Source organism: Malaya genurostris, chromosome 1 (assembly GCF_030247185.1).
Source record: "Malaya genurostris strain Urasoe2022 chromosome 1, Malgen_1.1, whole genome shotgun sequence".
NCBI lineage: Eukaryota > Metazoa > Arthropoda > Insecta > Diptera > Culicidae > Malaya > Malaya genurostris.
Window position 1 is genome coordinate 136,956,969 of NC_080570.1, and position 22,910 is coordinate 136,979,878.

The 22,910-nt window shown below is 37.5% G+C and overlaps 4 protein-coding genes across 6 annotated transcripts in view; 2 read left to right on the forward strand and 2 right to left on the reverse strand.

The window, feature by feature from the left end:
* The window catches only part of LOC131425877 (probable serine/threonine-protein kinase yakA), a 218,795-nt gene extending 209,823 nt beyond the window's left edge, over positions 1–8,972 (reverse strand). For both annotated transcript variants that reach the window (XM_058588131.1, XM_058588132.1), the window contains exon 1: positions 8,346–8,972. The gene's annotated coding sequence lies outside the window, so the exon portion shown is untranslated. The remainder of the gene's footprint in view (positions 1–8,345) is intronic.
* A 4,394-nt stretch (positions 8,973–13,366) lies between these two features.
* LOC131425880 (uncharacterized) lies at positions 13,367–15,416 on the forward strand. Its single transcript, XM_058588134.1, has 3 exons — positions 13,367–14,850; positions 14,905–15,226; positions 15,288–15,416. The coding sequence occupies exons 1-3, from the start codon at positions 13,553–13,555 to the stop codon at positions 15,360–15,362; spliced, it is 1,695 nt and encodes a 564-aa protein (XP_058444117.1). The 5' UTR covers positions 13,367–13,552; the 3' UTR covers positions 15,363–15,416.
* Positions 15,417–15,458: 42 nt separating this feature from the next.
* LOC131425881 (small ribosomal subunit protein eS10B) lies at positions 15,459–16,469 on the reverse strand. Its single transcript, XM_058588135.1, has 3 exons — positions 16,330–16,469; positions 15,623–16,072; positions 15,459–15,552 (listed from the first exon to the last, which is right to left on the reverse strand). The coding sequence occupies exons 2-3, from the start codon at positions 16,070–16,072 to the stop codon at positions 15,517–15,519; spliced, it is 486 nt and encodes a 161-aa protein (XP_058444118.1). The 5' UTR covers positions 16,330–16,469; the 3' UTR covers positions 15,459–15,516.
* A 3,328-nt stretch (positions 16,470–19,797) lies between these two features.
* LOC131425882 (serine-rich adhesin for platelets-like) lies at positions 19,798–22,524 on the forward strand. 2 transcript variants are annotated; one of them, XM_058588136.1, is made up of 3 exons: positions 19,798–19,921; positions 19,977–21,290; positions 21,344–22,524. In XM_058588136.1, exons 2-3 carry the CDS (start codon positions 20,006–20,008, stop codon positions 22,363–22,365), a joined length of 2,307 nt encoding a protein of 768 aa, XP_058444119.1. In that variant the 5' UTR covers positions 19,798–19,921; positions 19,977–20,005; the 3' UTR covers positions 22,366–22,524. The 2 variants fall into 2 exon arrangements, with proteins under 2 accessions (XP_058444119.1, XP_058444120.1); XM_058588137.1 differs by having other exon boundaries at positions 19,813–19,921; positions 19,992–21,290.
* Positions 22,525–22,910: the final 386 nt, after the last annotated feature.

Genomic DNA, 22,910 nt, shown 5'->3' on the forward strand with positions numbered 1-22,910 from the left:
GTTTTTTCTCAACTATTTTTTAAATGTTTCCTCGAGATGTAGTGCTATTAAACCATAGCCACGACTGGTTCGAATTTTCTTCACTCGTTTCTGTGAAAGGTATTCAAATTCGAAAAACCTAATCCTAAGCTGAAAATTTGTGTTGTTTTTTTAAATCCGAAATACCATTCAAATCCAGAATTTTGACCAAACAAAACAAACACAAAGAAACTATCGAACAATTCGTTAGATCCATTTGCTTTACAGTTTACGGTAGCCGTTTGACGATTCAGCAAATTTTTTTTCCCGAACGATCGGTAGTCAATTCAACTACCGAACTGATTCAGCTGTAAAATATTATCGAATTCTGCAAAATTTTATTAGTGTGTATGTGTGTATTTGACATGACGAAAATATGCACTCACTTCTCTCAAGCGGCCCTTACACGAGCATTATTTTTGTCATTTTTCATGATGACTAAGTAATGACGTTTTTCAAATTTGATATAAGTCTCGTCATTACTGCACCATTACACGTTCATTAAAATGATATTATTTTTTAGTAATGACATTTTTAATGACTCGTGTAAGGGCCGCTTCAGAGACCCACATTATCGAAATGACGGAATGCGTAATGAATTCTTACTCGACTGCATGATTTTTCAGTGCTCAATCGGTTCAGTGCTAGAATTTTCGCCTGAGTTGGCAGCTCGATCAACCTGATTGACAGTGACATTATAAATGTCATTGAATATTCGCTCATTTTATGAATTTAAGCGACTTAAGCCATTTCACTACACTCCAGCTAGAGGAATGGATGATGCTGACTAAGGTAGGCCGTTTTGTTAATTTCCAGCGAATTTCAATAGTTAATATTGGGATTCTAAGAAGAACTGGTTATTTACTAGTTCTGTATATCCGAAAAACATGAAGTTTTAAATTTGTATATTCAGTTATATAATGTTTTCGTTTAAAAATAAACTGAAAATCAGCACGAAAACGTGCAAAATCAGGAAAGAAGAAGAAGAAGACGAATTGACAATTCAGTCCGCATCTTCTCACTCAATTCCGAATGATTTCCGAATCAACCGGTTGTAGGCGAACCGGTTCATTCGGAATCGGTTGTTGCACTGGAGTTGGAATTGATTCGGAATTCATTATGATTTCCACATGAAATTCCGAATGAAAATTTCTCGCCGATTCGGAATTGATTCGGAATCCATTCGGATCTGATAATGTGGGGATAACTGATCCTACACACTTAGAAAAAAATCGGAAAGGAGCGTCGCAATTCACTTAAATTTACAATTCATATACGTCATATCTTTAACTTCACAATTAATTAAGTGGAAATTTTCATCGATTTTTTTTTTTGCATGTTAATAGATGTAATGGTATTGTGTCATAACCGAACAAATTACAACATGCTTGAGTTTACGTCAATCGTAAATTTAACCTTTTTTGCCTTTCTCATACAAAAAGGCTATACAATCACTGTGGAACCGACTTTCGAACCGAGGCCCGGTGGGCCGAATATCATATACCATTTAACTCAGATCGATGAACTGAGCAAATGTCTGTTTGTGTGACAAATATTGTCACTAGCGGCCCTTACACGAGTCAGGGACATTTTAGTAAAATGTCATTACTAAAAAATAATATCATTTTAATGAACGTGTAATGGTGCAGTAATGACGAGATTTCTATCAAATTTGAAATACATCATTACTTAGTCATCATGAAAAATGACAAAAATAATGCTCGTGTAAGGGCCGCTACTCACTTTTCTCGGATATGACTGAACCGATTTTCACAAACTTAGACTCATCTGAAAGGTCTGCCTTAATATCCTAATTTTCATTTGGATCAAACTTCTGGTTCCGGAGGTAGTATAAATATCAATAGTAAGGATATTTTTCCTCTTTGTATCGGCTAATGAATTTCTCTAGTTTGCAGACCATGAGAGTCCGTAACCAAACAAACCATTAGGTCCTGTAAACGATTTACTGAATTTTATCCAAGTCCGACTACCAGTACATTTTTTTTTTTCAAAATTCCAAAGAGAACCATAAAAAAATGTGTAGGTCGGTGGAATGTACCGAATGCCACTATGCCGGTATCCAGCTTTTAGTTGCGGAAGTATCAACAATAGCAATCAAATGTAATAAAATGTAGCTCACTTCACTTTCTCACATATGTTGGAATAGATTTTCACTAGCTTAAATTATAATGTAGTATATCAATGTAGCAGTATTATGCAACACAAATCTTCAAAACTATTTTCTAAATTTTTTTTATTGTACTATTTCCGGTAATTTAAGCAGTAATATATAAGAAAAAAATGGAAATGAGAAAGGTATCATCACAGACTAACAGTCAGGACACTCAAATTTGATTCTTCAATCATTTTAACGGTCATTTCGAATATTCCTTTATTTGGGACAGTACTCACATGTGTCATGATGGCGCCACGTTACCCTATCAAAAACATCATGTCTGTCATCTAGACTGTCTTTATTTTTTTCATTTACCAACAGAGTTGCCATTCATACAGAATTACCTGTAATGTATTGATTTGTATACGTCCATGCGAATTTCATGCAGGATACAGATTTAATACATATTGCCAAAGATAAACTGAAGATTACAATGTTCCATACGTTTCATTGAAAAATGTTGGGTCAGTAATCGTGAACCAGTTGGTTCAGTAATAATGTAATTTTATTGACCCTCCGTTAACAAGCGTCGACTAGTTCCGACAAAATGCCATGGAAACAATACAAGTTAGAAAGGAAGCACACATATGTTTACATTCAGCATATAATGATTTCTTGCCACAACTGATGCTTCATGGGATGAGGTTATAACAAACTAAATAAATTCTAGACAATGGTTCTAAGTAGTTTTCACTTTCTTATTCTAAGAATCACTGATATAAAGCGAAATTTCTCAATATCGTTCATACTGTAACTTGATATTTTTCCAAACATAAACAATCATTGTCATAGTTACGACACAGACTAACAGACATGACAGTATGAGTAAATTCTTATAAAAATAATTTTTCGTGATGCACTAGTTCCACCTATATTGTACTGCGCGAACTATTTACTATCGGTACACCCCTTGTGTTACGTAAAAGTTTTTTTACTAGTTGGTTTCCCCTCGTTTGTCAACACCGATCAGCTGCTTGCAGGGATGCCTGATTTCATCAAAATTTTTGAAAATGAATCGTCACAATAAATTTTTGGATTACGTTGATAATATATACTCTTTTTCTTTTTTTTTAACGACTAAGTTTAGTAGTCAATATTTCTTTTTGCGATATTCTCCTAACCAGAGATCATTTTTTTTGTAGAAACAGACAATGAAAATTATAGAATGATAGTACTCAAGGGAGAGCAAGGATGTGAAAATATAGAACGGAAAAGTGAGACGTGACAGAGGGTCATTTAAGCAAGCAGAAATCTTCTAGTAACTTAACATTTACCTTCTAGCAGAGGAGTTGGGCTTAGGCTTGCTTAAATGACCCTCTGTCACGTCTCACTTTTCCGTTCTATATTTTCACATCCTTGCTCTCCCTTGAGTACTATCATTCTATAATTTTCATTGTCTGTTTCTACAAAAAAAAAATGATCTCTGGTTAGGAGAATATCGCAAAAAAAAAAGAAAAAAGTTGATAATATATTTAACTTTTTCGTGATGTTGTAAGGTAACCATTTATTTGACTCAACGTAGTTCATCTAGACTATTTTTTATTGTGTTGGTAGTTTTCACCCGAAATTAAGTGGCGGCAGACCAGAAGCAAGTAAATATTGTAACAAAACGGGTTCGATTTTGTATTGCGTTGGAGGATGAGAAGTAGGCATAATTCTGTATATAGTTTTGGCAATATGTATAAAATTTGTATCCTGCATGAAATTCGCATGGACATATACAAATCAATACATTGCAGGTAATTCTGCATGAATGGCAACTTTGTTGGTAAATGAAAAAAATAAACACAGTATAGATGACAGACAGGATGTTTTTGATAGGGTAACGTGGCGCCATCATGACACATGTGAGTACTGTCCCAAATAAAGGAATATTCGAAATGACCGTTAAAATGATTGAAGAATCTAATTTGAGTGTCCTGTCTGTTAGTCTGTGGTTACGACGCATCTAGTGATCAGACACTTGTTGTTTTGCTTCAAAATACTCAAATTGACAGTGAACCGAGCTCATCGAGGGGTCCTATTCAAATGATACCTAAGAAATCGCAGACTACTCTATCTTGAGTTTATCTTTGATATTGCCTAAACTATATACATAATTGCGCCTACTTCTCATCCTCCAACTCAATAAAAAATCGAACCCGTTTTGTTACAATATTTACTTGCTTCTGGTCTGCCGCCACTTAATTTCGGGTGAAAACTACCAACACAATAAAAAATAGTCTAGATGAACAAATTTGAGTCGAATAAATGGTTACCCTCCAACATCAAGAAAAAGTCAAATATATTATCAACGTAATCCAATAAATCATTGTGACGATTCATTTTCAAATATTTTGATGAAATCAGGCATCCCTGCAAGCAGCTGATCGGTGTTGACAAACGAGGGGAAACCAACTAGTAAAAAAACTTTTACATAACACAAGGGGTGTACAGATAGTAAATAGTTCGCGCAGTACAATATAGGTGGAACTAGTGCATCACGAAAAATAATTTTTATTAGAATTTACTCATACTGTCATGTCTGTTAGTCTGTGGTATCATTACACCACTAGGTGGATTAAAACAGGTTTTATAAGAGGTTGGAAGCTTTTGTAATTTTATATCATATTTGAGTTTCCCAGATCCACAGCGTGGTTATCGTTGCAAACATCAATTTTAAGATAATATTTTTATAATGTAAGCCGCCACTTAATTTCGGGTGAAAACTACCAACACAATAAAAAATAGTCTAGATGAACAAATTTGAGTCGAATAAATGGTTACCCTCCAACATCAAGAAAAAGTCAAATATATTATCAACGTAATCCAATAAATCATTGTGACGATTCATTTTCAAATATTTTGATGAAATCAGGCATCCCTGCAAGCAGCTGATCGGTGTTGACAAACGAGGGGAAACCAACTAGTAAAAAACTTTTACATAACACAAGGGGTGTACAGATAGTAAATAGTTCGCGCAGTACAGTATAGGTGGAACTAGTGCATCACGAAAAATAATTTTTATTAGAATTTACTCATACTGTCATGTCTGTTAGTCTGTGGTATCATTACACCACTAGGTGGATTAAAACAGGTTTTATAAGAGGTTGGAAGCTTTTGTAATTTTATATCATATTTGAGTTTCCCAGATCCACAGCGTGGTTATCGTTGCAAACATCAATTTTAAGATAATATTTTTATAATGTAAGAAATTCCTTCAAACTGACTAATTTACAGACACATAGAAAAGATCGTGAAAATTTACGTCTTCTGAGACTGACATACTCAAGTATCACCAATTATTCATTTTTACAATTGAACTTTCATAATTTGTTTTTGTACAGGTCTTATTCGTTGATGGTCGGGCAAATTTACTCTGGGTGCAGGCCCGTGCGCAAGGGGGGTTATGGAGGTTTTAACGTCGATTTCTCTGAGATGACCGAATCGATGTGCATAAACTACAACAACTCAAAGGGAAAATGTTATACTCAGTTCCACAGTCTCCTCGCGAGTTATTTTTAGACGGCCTATAAACCAAATTTAAGAATTTTGTGTATAATGTGTTTTCCGAGAATCTTTCGGTAGATTTACTTATTTTTTCGCCAAAGTGCATCTTTTTGCCAAAATTTGGCAAAATATTGTGCTGAACTCACCGGTGATTAACAATTATTTCGAAACCAGCAAATGCGTTTACCGAAAATTCGAAAGATATCTTATCTTTTGTCGAAATTCGGTTAGACAACTGTCATTTACATTTTACATTCTCGCTTGCCACTACGCAGAAAATTTCTGGAGGTCATTAAAAAAATGGAACTAGTTCAAACGGAAACCGTGAGAATCTGCGATCTATCCAGTAAGTATAATAACTACAAATTATTGTTGAATATTTATAGAAAGCTCTTTCCAAATCCTGCGTTCACTGTCGGGAATTATAGAATATGTTATGTCGAAAAACTTCAACGACTTGTCAACCAACATATTCGACAATCGGCGTTTTGTCCGAATTGCATATTTTTCAATTGCACGTCCTCGAAACATAATTAATGTAATGTATATTTTTTGTATGTTTATACGGAAATAAAATGAAATCTCGAATAACAATTAAATTTTTACAATTAAATAAAAGGAATTTATTGTTTACTTTCAACTGCTGAAGGCCCAGTTACGGTTTCGGTAATAACTGACGTTTTAGATTACCGAGACTCAATGCAATTTTATCTTTTGCCTAGATGATTACCGAGTGCTCGGCGGTACAAATCTCGTCTATTATTTTACCGAGCCTCAGAGAAAAAAAAAGTGTATGAACCCTCTCAGCAGGTCGTTCAATTTTGTTGGTCTTTGAGCGCTTGTTGAACGACATATTGCACGAAATATTCGTTCAATTTGCTGGAACGGTTTGTTGTTTTTTTTTATCTTGCAAAAATAGTGTAAAAATTGAGTGTTACCTTTACATTGAAAGAGAATTTTTTGCGTTATTCTACGTGAAGTAGAAGTATTGTGCAGGTATGTATTGTTAGTTTAAACAAATAAGTGGAAAAAAACTTCAGAAATTCTGCAGTAAAACTCGTCCAACGGGGCTCCAACTCCTGGCTCAACAAGACCTCTGTCTGCCGGGTTTGTTGAACGAAAAAAATGGCATTCAACGGTCTGTTTCAAAATCGGCAAACGAAGGTCCCGTGTTGGCCTCCCGTTGAACGATTGATTGGACTTTCATTGGACCAATGATCCAACGTATTGGACCAATGAAGGACCACCGTTGAACGTTTTTTTTCTAAGAGGGAACCCTCCGAAGAGAACAGTTCACAGTCATCCACAGAACAGTTCGGATCAACGATAGATTTTGTCCACAGACTAACAGACATGACAGTATGAGTAAATTCTTATAAAAATAATTTTTCGTGATGCACTAGTTCCACTTATATTGTACTGCGCGAAATATTTACTATCTGTACGCCCCTTGTGTTATGTAAAAGTTTTTTTACTAGTTGGTTTCCCCTCGTTTGTCAACACCGATCAGCTGCTTGCAGGGATGCCTGATTTCATCAAAATATTTGAAAATGAATCGTCACAATAAATTATTGGATTACGTTGATAATATATTTAACTTTTTCGCGATGTTGGAAGGTAACCATTTATTTGACTCAACGTTGTTCATCTAGACTATTTTTTATTGTGTTGGTAGTTTTCACCCGAAATTAAGTGGCGGCAGACCAGAAGCAAGTAAATATTGTAACAAAACGGGTTCGATTTTGTATTGCCTTGGAGGATGAGAAGTAGGCATCATTCTGTATATAGTTTTGGCAATATGTATTAAATCTGTATCCTGCATGATATTCGCATGGACGTATACAAATCAATACATTACAGGTAATTCTGCATGAATGGCAACTCTGATGGTAAATGAAAAAAACAAACACAGTATAGATGACAGACAGGATGTTTTTGATAGGGTAACGTGGCGCCATCATGACACATGTGAGTACTATCCCAAATAAAGGAATATTCGAAATGACCGTTAAAATGATTGAAGAATCTAATTTGAGTGTCCTGTCTGTTAGTCTGTGTTTTGTCTTCAAATAAAAAAAACTATTTCAATCCACCTAGTGGTGTAACTATATCTTGTGGTCATTCACCTCTTCGGTCAGAAAAATGTCTGACCCTATGTTCGGGGCAGGGGCACAAGCCCAGGTAGGCTGCGTGAAAGAATTAAGACCATCTGTTTTCAGCTACTCATGAATGACATATTTGTAACATATTTCAAATTATCTGTCCGCTCGGAATAACAAAAAAAAAAGAATTTCTATTTGTCCATCTGACCAGGGTTTCGATATTACAACAGGCTTCCACAAACGGGTTTTTTCAATTGAAATGCTGTCCATTCTCTATGTTAAGGCAACACAATTCGTAGTAGTTGTTAGTAGAAATTAACTTAATTCGTCTTATAAGAAAGCATTTCTCCTTCCAACGAGAATCTTGTTATTCAAAATCCTATTTCGTCCCACACTCAAAGCAAACAACGTACTATTGCCCACTTGAGCCGGACGAACCTTCCAAGAATGTAAAAAAGCATTCGGATATTCCTAATCATACGTTCTTTTCGTTCCAAGTCTTAGTACCTTAAAAAGGTGACACATTTGCTACAATGAAAACAGTCATCCTTTTAGCTTACCTTTTCTGATCGAGTGAGAAAATATCCGTCCGGTTGCAGAACCAATTACACTATCGCTCGCCGAACCGTAGGTCGTTCGAAATCAGATAGGATCAAATGAAATTAGTTGTAATCCTGTCTACGGAGGGACCGACAACACTCGAACTCACTAAACACCCACACAAATTCACTTCAAATAGGACACAAAAGCGCCGGCCGACGCATGCCTCGACGGTATAATCACCGAACTAACAAACACGAATTATTCCATCTATTTCAGCTATGCATCGTGGCATGTTAGCCTAAATTTAGGCCATGAACCGAGTGGACCCTACGCCACCAGGCTCACAATTTGCACACAACACAGTCCTAGGATAGGCAAACACAAAAACACAGACACTTACATAGAATATACCCTAACGGTACACCGGTGCGGAAGTAAACTCTTCATTGATGTTAGAATGATTAGATTTTTTCTTCTTCACTACCCTTTACACAACCGCAAGTTCTAATACATGCAAAAAAATTACTCCACTCTACTCCTCGTCAGAAGAAAAATTCTTCTAATCAAACCGAATTGTCACTTAAACCGATTGAACGCGCGTCCTTAAAATACCCGGTCCCGATTCATCCACACCCGAGCAACTACTCCGCGGAACTGAAGGAGACAACTGCGTTGGACTTCTTTTTATTTAAAAGACAACTCGAAAATGCTATTCGTTCTTATCGGTCGGCATGTCCCTTCCCGGAATCGGATCCATTTCGTTGATATAGGTCACGCATGCGCCTCCCTCCTTTGCATACCCGAGCGACGATTACGAATGTTCGTTCGGAGGATCACAACCACTTGATGCATATGTTTGTTTTGTTTAGCGGCTTCTTCACGTGCGATACTGGTAGATGACCCTATTCAACCTCTTCAACGTGTTGTTCGCTAATGCCCCGTTTACACTTCTGCTGGCTGCCAGCATGCTGGTGTCAGTGTACTGCCCTCTGAGGAAAAAAACGTTCAACGATGGTCCTTCGTTGGTCTAATACTTTGGATCATTGGACCACAGTTGAACGTTTTTTCCTAAGAGGGCAGTACAATGACGCCAGCATGCTGGCAGCCAGCAGAAGTGTAAACGGGGCATAAGGAAAGTCCTGGATGCAGTCCCGCGGCAGTTTCTTTCACTTACTGCTGGTCACGCGAGAATGCAATTAAAAGCTCGGTAATTTTTCACCAAACCGGTGGGTGACATTTTCTACGCATATTGCGAGAACAAGAAAACGAAATGGATCCATTTATTTCTGCTATTTTTAGGTGAGTATATTTTCAACCAAAGCTAACTGGAAGATGACACTAACTTGTACAATAATTAATAGTCTAGTTATTTATAGTCCGCCAGCCTCATAATTCGTTTTTGACTATCCCATTCATAACTAATCGCATTCAAAATTAACGAAGAAAAAGGAGTCACTATAGAAACGGGCATCTACAGGTAAAAATCCTTGTGTATAGTTTTCTGTCCTTATTGATTCTCGAAGTTTAGGTTGAATATCGATGAGTAAACGAAAGAAGGAATACAATTTTCAAACTATTATTTCGCTTTTGTAGTTGACTGGACGTTCTGGATCTCAAAATTTGCAAGCGGAGCTGATAGTGGCATATATTTGATTTGCAATTTTTTTTCATTCCATCGAAATATTCCAATCCGATCAAAGTACAGAAAAGGGGTGGTTGAGAAAACGACAAATCGAATTACGGCTTCCCGTTGGATTAATATTGGACATTCATCAGACCAACGCATAGTGGTTTAAATCGATAAAAACGTGAACTTCATTCTCTAGCTGTTCATCATAGAAATATAACTCGTGATTTGTTCACAACAAAAAATGATAAAAGTTAATTCCCGGGTTGACGGTTCAATGCATAGGGCACTTGTCTTACAAACCAGTTGTCGTATGTTGGAGCCCCGACCTGGAAGGATTCATAGTATCAGTAGAATCGTAGCACCAGCCATGCAAATGGTTCTGTACACTCTGAATTGGCTGCGAAGTCTGTTGAAACAGAAGGTCAAATTCCACTACAGGGATGTGTAATACCAGGGCTTTGCTTTTCATTTCAGCATTTCCCCGAAGAGATAGAAAAACGATGCGTTCTACAAAGTTCAGGAATTTCCAACGAGAAAAAAAATTTCCGAAGAAACTATAGGTCTAGTACAAAAAGTTTCGGATTTATGAAACATTTTCGTTTCAAATCCCTTAAAATCAATATTTTGCACATAACGTTTTTTCGCAATTATTCTTAATGTCTACTACGTTCAACACAATTACTAAAAATGTACAATTACAAGTTTTTGTTGAAGACTGCGCACGATTTGGTTTTTTCCTTACAAAGTTATTTGACATTTTAACTTTTATTTGCATTAACTTCAGCTGCACGTACATATCATATGTTTAGGGTTTGAGCTGTTAGTGGAATGAATTCACAGTTCAATTTAAGAAAACCTTTTTTTCAAAAGCGGTTCACGTACATATATTTTTTTTAAAGCTTAAATCAAGCAAATTGGAAATTCCTAATGCTACGAAGTACTTAGGGTGGCCTTTTTAAATTGTGTGAATAAGATAACGGAATATAGAGTGCTTTTTTCGCCATTTTCTTAGGTAAACGTGTACTAAAACGGCATTTTTTATGTTTATTAAAAGGAGTTCTGCAAAAAAAAATTGGAATCAAACATTAGTGTAGCTTTGGTGTAATGATTGAAAACAGTGCCGTAAAATTTCAGTTTCAATCGAATAATATCAGATGAAAATGAAATCTATGGCCAATGACCGTCAGCATATCGATACAAATTCATTTGACTTTTGCTGCCATTTTTAAGATATGCTCTCAGTATTCATCGTCAGTTGAATAATCGTACTTAGTCATTTGTAGTTTTGCTAGCTCAGTTTCAAGTGCCAAGTAGTCTAGCTGCTTCATTGTCTTCGCTGTTGGTAGTCTAAGGCAAGACCTGACAACTGGCTTCTTATGCTTCCGAATCATCCTTCTCGTCATTTTCGCCCTGTGGAATAAATACCAACGTATCGGCTGCAGTGTAGCCAGATTTGCAGATTTTTTAATAACTTTACGCTAAAAAAAAATTAAATTTAAATTTTTTGACTTGTCCAGACTCATGTCCAATCACTACACGTTAGATGCACATCTCCTTCGAATTGGACTTTCCGAGACTAATCATTGTGCTTGCGGCGAAGGTTACCGCGATATTGACCATGTTGTTTGGACATGCGTGGAGTTTCGTGATGTCAGATCTCAACTAATAAATTCCTTGCGTACCCAAGGTAGACTATCCAATGTCCCAGTTCGCGACATTCTTGCTTGTCGTGACCTTCCATACATGAAACTTCTTTATCATTTCATTAAATCCATTGGAGTTCCAATTTAAATTTTATTTTATGTTAAACTGTTTTCTCTTCCATGAGTTCAACCAATAGCCAACTATAGGATATTGAATATAAGTGGTGAACTGATACAAACAATCCTGAAATAGTTATAAGATCATGTACAAAATAAATGTATTTTATTTAATGTAATTAAAATAGCAACTCGCTTGATAAAAACAGTGTTTAGATTAACTAATGAGTACCAACATACTAATATGATATTCGAAATGTATTAGGTTTAAACTACTATGTATTGTGGATGCCACGGCGAAGAAAAACTTATGTATATTGCCTATGAAATAAACGTATTTATGAAAAAAAAATAAATTTTTTGACTCTATTTTTGTATTGAAATAAACATGACAAATGTTTTGGTGAATGCATTTTTATTATATATTATTGCTTAAAAACAATTAATTAAGCTTTTATGACAAAACACGAAATATCTCATGTTGAACGCAAAATCAAATCCATTGTTGGCGTATTATCGGATCTTTTGGAAACCGGAAAAATTTAGGTTTGGATAGAAATGCTTAGTGCGACCACAGTGTGGAACACAACAGTTCATTCTTCTCGTAAAACTGAACACACTTTCGAGTTTACACTAATTTCACAAATCTTTTTTGGTTACACTTTAATGCACTAAAAAGAAAAACGGCTTGATGTCTATTTTAATTACACAGTGCTGCCACTATAAACATTTATTACCAATGAGATTGAAAAAAAGTGAAACATTCTCCGAAAAATTATACATTTTAATAAACTTGTTTTCTGATTTTCTTTACACTTGGCATCATTGCTCGCGTGCCCTGCAAAAGTTTTTTTCTTTTCACAATGTAGCAACATCAAAATTAGCCAATCAGAAACTGGTCCATTTTGAAACAAAAGCAGCCCCCCCAGATGTCAGGTCTTGTCTTAGATGAAAACAAACCAATCACATTTGCAGTTGTGGTTGTAAATGAACTGTCACAAAATATCAACAGTCTAATTCTCCCTCTGCCGAGAAAGCCGCCAAACGCTGGTTTCAGAATCTTCGTGTGTTACACATGCAAGGTAGTTTAATTGGACCCCAGGCTAAGAGAAAATTAGCAATTCTCTGCGGTAGCTTTTTCGCAAAATTTTCATTTCGCTGTTTCATTCGTCAGTCGTTTTTCCAATCTGCTTTTTTTGCAATACTGATAAAAATTTAACCAAAGCTAAGTATTTACATCTTCAGAAATGATTTAAAATAACTGATTTTAACAGTATGGCAAAATAGTAGCAAATTGTTTTCTCGTTTCCGTCAAATTTTGTAGAAAACTCACTTTTGCTCGTTATAATAGGAAATGTGGAGAATGAACTGGAATATTGGATTTTTGTTTATTCTTTGTATAGAGACGCGTGATTCGAATCAAGAATTACAAAACCTATGTTGAATTCAATTAAAGTCCCTTTACACCTACTCAAATCTCCAACTTCGCGACAACGATGAAAGAGAATAATGAGTTGTCGTCCTCCCGGAAAGTAGGCAACGCATCAACTTCTTATTCTACCCTGTGAACAATGGTGAACGGGCGGCCGGTAATGATGGTTATCACGCTGATTAGATGTTTGGTTTCAGTTGGAGTGGTATCAATTCCCAATAGCAAACTGTTATTAGTCATGCATGAAAATATCAGTTTGCAATCAACCATCATCTCAACGCAACACAAGTATTTCAAAATAGTGACAGAATTTCTTCGGAAGCCAACTCTGTTGCGTAAAGATCGTAGTTACCCGTTACTGTAATAAACACGTCAAAAGCTCACAGTTCGTTCGATTCGAAGATGAATAAATCCCCTTCCACGCTAGAACTGGCCTGGTCGGCCGATCTCCAGCATGTGATTTTCCGAGAAATAGGCACTCACTGTACGCGCCAATGTCGATTCCCGGAAGCGATTGCCAATCTACGAAAAGCAACCGAGGCTAACCCGTCCGCGGTGGACTGCCATCGGCGAAAAACAACAGCTCATTTGCAAAACTTGGAACTCCATGGCGCACTGGAAAGTTGCCGTACGGGAATGGTATCTCGTGCGATGAATGAAGACAGCACCGACGACGTGGGGTTTGATATTGCTAGTGCTCTATTGGAGAGCAAGATTTTATTTGAGATGGCTGATTTTGAAGAGCACATTAAGGTTTCTTTTACCAAAAAGAATCTGGTTCCTAAAGGGCATCGGAAGGATCTATTTGATACAGAACTTATTTTGGCATTGGGTGTCTATGAGAGCACGCTCGGCAGGAAAGCCGGTAGTTGTCTCTATAAATTGAGAAAAACAATAATGGAAATCAGTAAACAAAACCATAACAACCAAAATCTAGATAACCGACCGGAATGGAAGATTCGAAAGGACAAAGGTGAATGTGACGCACTTAGCATTGCTGAGGTAAACACGACAAAAACTCACATTCGTGAAAAAGAGCTGATTGCGAAAAACATGAGGATGTTGGGACAAATGTATTTGAACGGAACTAGCGCAGATCTAGATTTTCTTCATTCTCTAAAAGAAGACAAACTACTGACGAACATTGTAAAGCTACCACAAACTAACGAGAGTTCATCTGCTCTCCAAGAGACAATAGAAGATTGTCATGGGAAGGTACTCTCTAGTCTACGCCAGCTTCATGCCGCTTTCCCGATCTATGCTTACCGCAAAAACCAGTTCGGTACTACGGCCAGAGCGAACGCATACAAGGAGGAAAATATATTCCGATATCGTTATAAGACCTACAGAGACGTCTACAATCAATTGGATCGGTTGCACGAACTAAGACAGCAAGGAAACGTTCCAGAATTGGTACGATTTGCAGAAACGGTACTGTGGAACTATTTCCAGATCAAAACCGATCGCGTATTCCCGGATCGGTACAAGTTTGTAACAGAGGTCTGCAACCTAATCGGACTGGCCATGTTGGACCAGTTGCAAATTCCTCCAACGCTCATGGACGAACGACCCAAAGATCGTCTGCACACACTGTTTGATCTTCCCTTCGTCCACGAGCACGATTTGATTACTCCAGTATTTGGAGATAAATCAACCTATCGTGATCCGGCTGCTCCTGACTACAAATACATGGCATACAAGTGAGGCTTCATCTTTTCATTGCATTGTTCATTGCAAATCATTTACATTTTTAGGAACCGCCTTAACAATTTAGACGAAAGAGTTAACCATAGTCGCTATCCGATTGAAAGAGCATTTTGGTTACACGAAATGTGTATCTGCCAACTGAACGCGAACAAGTTGAGTGAGGCTCGCAACGTTGCCTGCCGGGTGATAGAGGAAGCGTCTCAAGCCGGTAGCAATTTGTGGTACTTTTTGGGTGTACTAATATTAGTCAAAGCCGATTGCTCACAACGTAATTTAGAAAAACTGTCCAACTCACTCGATGAAGCAGCCGAAGCTTCAATGTCGCTGGACGATAGTCGACTGACGCATCTGATTAAAGTGGCTCAAATTGTAAGCAATTTTTAGTAAGAATTCCACGAATGCGCATATCTTAAAAACACTTCTTTCCCAGATCAACAGAAATATGATCAACGAAAAAACGAAACGCCGAAAAACTATGATGCGTGACCGAGCACAGAAATTCTAACGAATTTATATTGTCAGGTTGATTTCAGCGACTAGCTTTCACATTCTTCTGGGAAACATTTCTTTTCTGTGCCAACAACTTCATAGTAACCGAATGTTTCCTATATCATAGATATTTTATTGATAAATGTACACAGATTGAATAACTCCGTGCCTTACTGTGGCTTAGATCCACGACCAAATCCTCCTCGCTGGAAAATAAATAAAAACAAAAACAATTAGTTTTGTATGTGAAAAAGGATCTGTCAAAATCCAACTCACGTATTCAATCTCTCCGGCTCCGGCACCGACATCACCCTTCTTGTCTGGACCACCGGGTTGCTGAGTTCGCCGGTAGCCCGATCGGTCCTCACCACCCTTCGGCCCATCACCAGAACGTGGACCTCCGGGCTGGCCGGCACGGGCTCGCTGCGGTTCCGATCTGGCAGCGCGCTTCAGTGTCGATGGAACAATCTCCGGTGGCAGGTGCAGGTACGAACGCAGATACTCGATACCTTCGTTAGTCAAATACCAGTAATAGTGGCGCCAAGCGAACTGTTCCTTAACAAAGTTCTTCGACTTCAGCGACTGCATCGTCTTGATGACGTGCAGGTTTGGTATATTCTCCAGCTCCGGATGCTTCGGGGCATAGAAATCCTTTTGTGCTACCAGCACTCCCTCTTTGAAGAGGTACTCGTAGATCGAAACGCGATGAGCTTTGGGCATGAACATCTACGAAAAAGAAACGAAACCATCGTTAGTTTTTAATCATGGATCGTCAAGCTAGCGTGAATCAATCTTCTTTGCTCTTGTTGACACTTTGCTATAAGCGGTAGACGGCTAACAATTTTGAGGCTTCTAAAAAAAATTTCTGCTCGGTACGAACAGATATAGATCTTAAATTAACGAAAACAAAACTGGTAAAGAATTTTGCTTATGTCTAGTAAAGAATTTCACTGATTTTTCAACTAAATTATACAAAAATTCACCTTGAACGAAATGTGTTACTACAATTCCATACGATTGCCGGAAAGAGAAAGAGCGAAGACGATTTCGATTTGACAGACAATGACAGCTAGTGAAGTTCGCATCCATTTTAGTCAGTGACAGTTGCTGCATAGCGGAACGCAGGAAACGCTTCCGCTAGAGGTGGGACTCAATAATTACATCAACCTGATAGAATAGTGAGAAAGACATGAAAATTAGGTCAAAATTTATTTTTGAAACTGATTATCGGTTCAATAGGAGCCCTTAAGATTTCGTCATTACTGCTCTCATGCGATCATTATAAATTATATCACTTCTCGGTTGATTTTTCATTAGGGCGTATAAGCAAGTGACAGTTTCTCTTCAATCATTCTCTCTTTCGATTATTGTGATGGGATGAAAAAGATTTTCTTTGATTTCACTAGTTTCGGAAATCATTTTATGCAAAGAGTTGAATGACAAGCGTGGAAACCGCTTGGTAATTTATAGAAGAGGAAGTAAACAAAGAGAAACTGTCACTTGCTTATACGCCCTAATGAAAAATTAACCGAGACTTGCTTATAGTTCCCTAATTATTCTATTGTACTTGCAGCACAAAAATAAAAGTACTCTGGCTGCGTTTATCCAGCGAACTGTACCGTTGCGTTGCGTTGATTTTAATGCGATATGTTAATGACTCAAATAAGAAATTTCACTATCGTGTAATATTCAATTTCAAACCAAACCTTAAGGGGTTACACCACTGTAGAAAAAAAAGGACTTTCTCGGGGAATTAAGTAACTGGAGTAATCCGAATTTTGTATAAAGCACTTGTGAATATGTATATTTAAGTACAACAAATGATGTTTTAAAAATTGAAAAACAAAATAGCGGCTTGGCGGCATTTCCACGACCAATCGATTCAAAAATTTTACAGAATACTCTCGATAGTTATCTCCACAGATTTACTTAACTTATGTTTCCGGGCGTCAAAATGCAGCACATTCGCGGAAATGCCGCCAAGCCGTCATTTTGCTTTTCAAATTTCAAAACTGATCATTTTTTGTACTTAAATATACACATTAAAAAGTGCTTTATGCAAAATTCGGATTGCTCCATTTTTTGGATCCCAAAATAATTCCCCAAAAAAGTCCTCTTTTTTTCTACAGTGGTGTAACCCCTGAATCATATAACACATCACTCAATAAGTTTTGCGACTAACTATGGTAAGCTATTTTTTGACAAAAATCGATTTTATTATTCAATTTATTCTTCTTCTAGAACAATAACATTCCATCGCTTCTCCAACTTCTCGATGCTGTGCTTGAAGAAAGATGTGTATTCTACCTCAAAATAGACATTCACATTCAGCAATTGTTTCTTCATTTGAGTTGATTTTCTCCGAAGAGAATTTTTAGAAATTAGCGGATAACCAGTAGTCACTATGGACCAGATCGGAACTATATGGTGAATGAGGAAGTAATTCGAAGTGTATAGTTTAACCAATTTAACTATCGTTTCCATCGACTTGGGAATCGGAGCACTGTGTTCGTGGAAGAGTCGGTTTTTCTTTGACAAATGAGGTCGTTTTTCGTTGACAACGATGTATAGTATTCTTTTTTTTTCTCAAGATAGTCGATGAAGAATATTCAAGTGCATTTCAAAATACTGAAGCCGTATCCTTCCCAGCAGACTGTTGTGTCTTTGGACATTTTGGACGTGGCTCACCATGATTTATTACTTGTAAACATAGCCAAACACTGCTCATAATCATTAGTACGTTGCTGTTTTTGATCGACGTTGCTGCTTTTAATCGACTTTAACGCAGCACCCTCTTTGAAAAGTATTCTCGTGACCAAATTTTAATGCATGATTGCCTTCTTTAATCTTTATAGTCTCAGTTATCACGCGCAATTTTAATTTACGATTGGATAGAATCAATTTGCAGACTTTTTTATGATTTCTGGATGTTAACCACGACCACGTTCGAATTCAACAAATCAATAACAAATCGATGGAGTAAAATTCGGATAACAGTTTTGAATCCATTGATGAGCTTGTACAGCATTTTTTCATAAAGAAGCAATGATAAATGAACACACGAAATTGCTTTGAGTCCATTGAACCCATTTTGATTGTTGCATCATTAAAGTGCAATTGAAGAAACCAGAATTTATATCCAATTATTTCAAAGGAAGTGATAAGAAAATAAAACGTTTTCTATTAGAAATAAAATACACATATTCTGTAATCGATCGAACCGAAATTAAATTTGCAAAATTTCCGATTTGCACTTCGATCGAATTGGAATGTTCCATACAAAAACAATATTTGAACGGAAAACAAGAAGAAAATTTTATATTCGATCGAAATATCCCAATTCAACTTCAGATTGAAAGAAAAATTAAGACTGATTTCGCTCTATGCTGACTGTTTCTGATTATAGCATTGAAATGAATTCTTGATTAATCTTATTCTTTTTCTAACGCGGTATTTCGATCGTGGAGAGTGCCTTAGAGTTTTTTTTAAACAGGGCGTATAAGCAAGTGACAGTTTCTCTTCAATCACTCTCTCTTTCGATTATTGTGATGTGATTAAAAAGATTTTCTTTAATATCACTATTCTGTTTGAAAGTCGAAAGTTTCGGGAATCTTTTCATGCAAAGAGTTGAGTGATAAACGTGGAAATTAATTAATAATAGAAGAGAAAGTAAACAAAGAGAAACTTTCACTTGCATATACGCCCTTTTGAAAAATTAACCGAGAAATGTTGAAATACTAAGAGAAGTGAATAATGTTTCATAATTGGAACATAAATCTCTGATGCTGTCATTCCTTTAAGTACATTTCCTGTTAGGAAAAAATCCTCTTCTACCTACATTACTATTGAAATGCTTAACAGCTTCCAGCCGCTCATTTCCAATCCTTTTAGCTTCCCAGAAAAACATGATACTGATTGATTTTTCAAAAGGCCGTAAAAGCAAGTGGCAGTTCCTCTTTGTTTACTTTCTATTACTCTCTTCTCTTTCTCTTCTTACTCTACTTAATTACTGAGTGGTTTTCACGATCATCACCCAACTCTTTGTATAAAATAATACCCAAAACCTTCAACTATCAAATAAATCGAACAAATCGAAAGAGAAAGTGAACAAAGAGAAACTGTCACTTGCACATACGGCCATTTGAAAAATCTACCGTAAACTGTCGACATCTATATTAAAAAATCATTGCAGGTGAACTACACTCAAGCGAAAAATATACGGAATTTACTGTTAACTACTTTAATTTTTTTAAAGGGGATGTTTACAGTTGGCTTAGTGGCCGTTACGCAAAACATATAAAATCAAAAGCAGTAAATGAATGTGTTGAACTTAAGCGACAGTGGACTCATTCTCCCAAACCCGTTATCACTTGCATGAAAGAAATCGAAAATTGCGTTTTATCAACGCAAACTTTCAAAAACACTCTGTATTACCGACCCTTTCGATGCAAATCAGTCGTATCAGAAGAGAACAAACAGCTTTTGTTTTTCGGTTGCAAATCCAAGCAAACTTGGCTCTGAAAGTTAAATTTTCTTGATTGACTGAAGTTAGTAGTTCTTGTGATTTAAATTCTGGTAAGATTTTACTATCACTGATGTCATAGTAATTGAATGGATTTAACTGTTTCAGAATTGGAATTTCAAGGCAATACCGTCAAAATGGACCGTTTGGCGAAACTTCGCTGCCGCTCATCAACGGGATCGGGACCCCTGAACGCCAGTTCGACCTCGATGGGGAATGCGGCGGGCTATGAAACAGCTAATGACGATAGTCTGACTTCTGGGTGTTCTATGTATTTTTCGATTAACGAAGGTGACACTGACGAGCAACCGGTGTTGGAAAAGACGTTGGATGCTAAAGAACCATCATCGGACAGTACGATCGATAAGACTCTTGAAAATGATTTTTCTGTTGGGGAAGTGAGTACCATCCGCAAACCAATATTGGCGCATGCTTCGCCAGCAACTGTTAAAATTGCTAGTAAAATGAGTGTCAAGTATTTGGGCGTTTCTTCAACTCCAGCAAAATCACTCAAGGATACAGAGAAGGCTAAGATGAAAACTCCTGCTAGCAAAAAAGTAAATATAAGCGGCGTGGTAAAGCTAAATGATACGAATGATAAAAATTGCTCTTTGATGGAGAAAATGAGAGAGCCGAAAGTATCAGAGTCTTCTTCGGTAGAAGACGGAAATGAGTCTAAACTGATTATGGATAGTAGCGTCGTTCCAGTTCCACAAGAGAGTAACAAGTCCTTTGGGACGAATATTCTGGCTAACTTTTTTGCCACATTAGATGTCAACAAATGTACACCGCTTCCGGAAATTAAAGTGATTCAACCAGAGGAGGTTCAAAGTGACACAACCCCAAGCAAGAGTCGTGATTCAAATTCTCTACAGAGCTTTTTCGAATCTTTGAAGAAATACCCAACGGAGTCGGAAAAAGAAAATAAGCAAACAGATAGAAGAAAAAGCCTGCGAAAATCATTGATTCCATCCAAGTCGATTGATGAACGTCCCAAAACACGAAACTCTATTTTGGTAGCCACCAGCGAAAATCGAGTAGCTTCACCGATTTCAAAGACTACTCGTAAATCTAACTTGGTTAAACTGATTCCGGATAAGTTGAAAGAAATGCGGAAGGCTAATCAATCCGATCTTGTCACCTTTCAACGAAAATCCACCATCCCGCTGCCAAAAATAGTAACGTCGGCGGCGGCATCCAAAACGACCGTTTCTGCAAAATCCGTAACTATTGAACAAGATATCATCGGAGATTCAATCAAAGTTAACGGAAACAGAAAGTCCATTTTCCCACCGACGACAAAACCTTCACCAAGCGTTGCGTTAAAACGAAAAACAATAGCCCCAATGGCAGTTACGTCTAGAAGATCTGTGCTTCCGGCTAAAAATTCTCGGCGGTCGGTTATTCCCCCAGCAAACACAGGTATTTTTATTTAACTGAACATACAGTTTTGATTGTAGTTTTTATTTTTGCAGCTCTACAAAAAACGGTTCCCTTGAGAATTCCAGCGAAGACAACAATCACTAGCAGTGATACATCTCTGAAATCGTCTCTGGGAAAGAGGTCAAGCACGCTAATACCGGCCGAAGGAGGTGAGCCGATGACGAAATTGCGCAAATCACTTGCTCCAGTGAAGGAAATAAGTCCTAGAGTATCTCCGAGAGCTACAACGGCGAAGACATCATCTCGTATTCGTCCGCCAAATGTGACCGTAGCTTCGTCGTCGACGACGGCCGTGATGAACTTTAAAAAACCGGAAATATTCACATGTGATACGTGCCAACGATCGTTTCGGCTGAAGTCCTCTTTGGACAGTCACCGGAAACTGACACATCAGAGTGGTAGTTTGACATCTACGCCCAGTGCTAGCACGAACAGCAAAAGCAACGACAGTTCAACTGAAAATCAGTGCCGATTCTGTTCCAAATCATTTGCCAACCCAAAATTTCTCTCCAATCATGTCATCTCGAACTGTCTGAAGATTCCGCCATTGGAAAAACGGAAGCTACTTGCTCAACGAGAGGATCAGCAACGGGCCGCCAACAATCGTTCTGGCGAACGTTCGAATGTATCCCGCATAACAACACGGCCAAAATTGGACTCCGCTGGGAGTAGCAACAGCAGCAACCGGTCAGTGGATGCACCACCCTCCGACACTTCCACTTCCAGCAGCATAGGAGATACCAGTTCGGCATCGCTGTCGTCGCAGGGCGTCAGCAAAAAACGTAATAAGGCCACCGACAAACAGCGAACCGTTGGCCACACGGGAATTACTCGTACGCCGAAAAAGGAAATCAAATGCCATCATTGTAGCAAAAAGTTTATCAATGCGGTTGAATATGCATTGCATGTGCAGGCTCACGCCAAAGGCGGACTGCAGCCCTTAAAGGATTTAGTAACTCAGAATCAGAAAACCGACGTGCCTTCGCAGCTACCGGAGGTGGCTAAGCTTGTGCAAAAGTTGACAAACATAAAGAACAGAGTAAACTCAAAGTAACAAACTGGAGGTTGGGTCCGGCCCGATTTGGCTTGTTATTTATTGTTTCGTCACCAGTGGTTCCCGCAGCTAGAACGGATTTTTTTTAAGATTCCTAAATATTTTGTATTTCTTATTTTTCGTAGTCAAATTCGAAGATAACTGTCCGATAAATAAAAACTGTTTTTTTTCTTAAATTTCCATTTAAATAATTAGTTTCGTAGCTGCAATTTGCTTGCTAATCCGTTAGCTTTCGGGTGAATAAATTTTCTAGCACTATCAATCCGTACTGTGGTCAGGTTAAATTGATTTCCTTGAATCGGCATAAAATTCGTCTTAGCATATTTTTACACGGCAAAAAAAACACAGAAAACAGTAATATATGTGAAGTAAGAAATAAATCTACCTTTTTAAAAAATGATAACTAAGTAATGAATCGTCCATAGAGACGCCTCGATTAGTCTGTTTTTTTTCTGTTCGAGTTTGCGTACAGTGGTAATTCATACGTGCGAAATCGTACGCAACAGTTACTGTGAACAAGTTTGCATTTGAACTTTCATTGATTT

Excerpts from the sequence above, each read along its gene's own strand:
- LOC131425880 (XM_058588134.1), top strand. The coding sequence starts at position 13,553 with ATGAATAAATCCCCTTCCACGCTAGAACTGGCCTGGTCGGCCGATCTC. Across the intron at positions 14,851-14,904 it reads TACAAATACATGGCATACAA|GAACCGCCTTAACAATTTAG; the intron begins GTGAGGCTTCAT and ends TTACATTTTTAG. Across the intron at positions 15,227-15,287 it reads TGATTAAAGTGGCTCAAATT|ATCAACAGAAATATGATCAA; the intron begins GTAAGCAATTTT and ends CTTCTTTCCCAG.
- LOC131425881 (XM_058588135.1), bottom strand. The coding sequence starts at position 16,072 with ATGTTCATGCCCAAAGCTCATCGCGTTTCGATCTACGAGTACCTCTTC. Across the intron at positions 15,553-15,622 it reads GAGCCGGAGAGATTGAATAC|CGAGGAGGATTTGGTCGTGG; the intron begins GTGAGTTGGATT and ends TTTATTTTCCAG.
- LOC131425882 (XM_058588136.1), top strand. The coding sequence starts at position 20,006 with ATGGACCGTTTGGCGAAACTTCGCTGCCGCTCATCAACGGGATCGGGA. Across the intron at positions 21,291-21,343 it reads TATTCCCCCAGCAAACACAG|CTCTACAAAAAACGGTTCCC; the intron begins GTATTTTTATTT and ends TTATTTTTGCAG.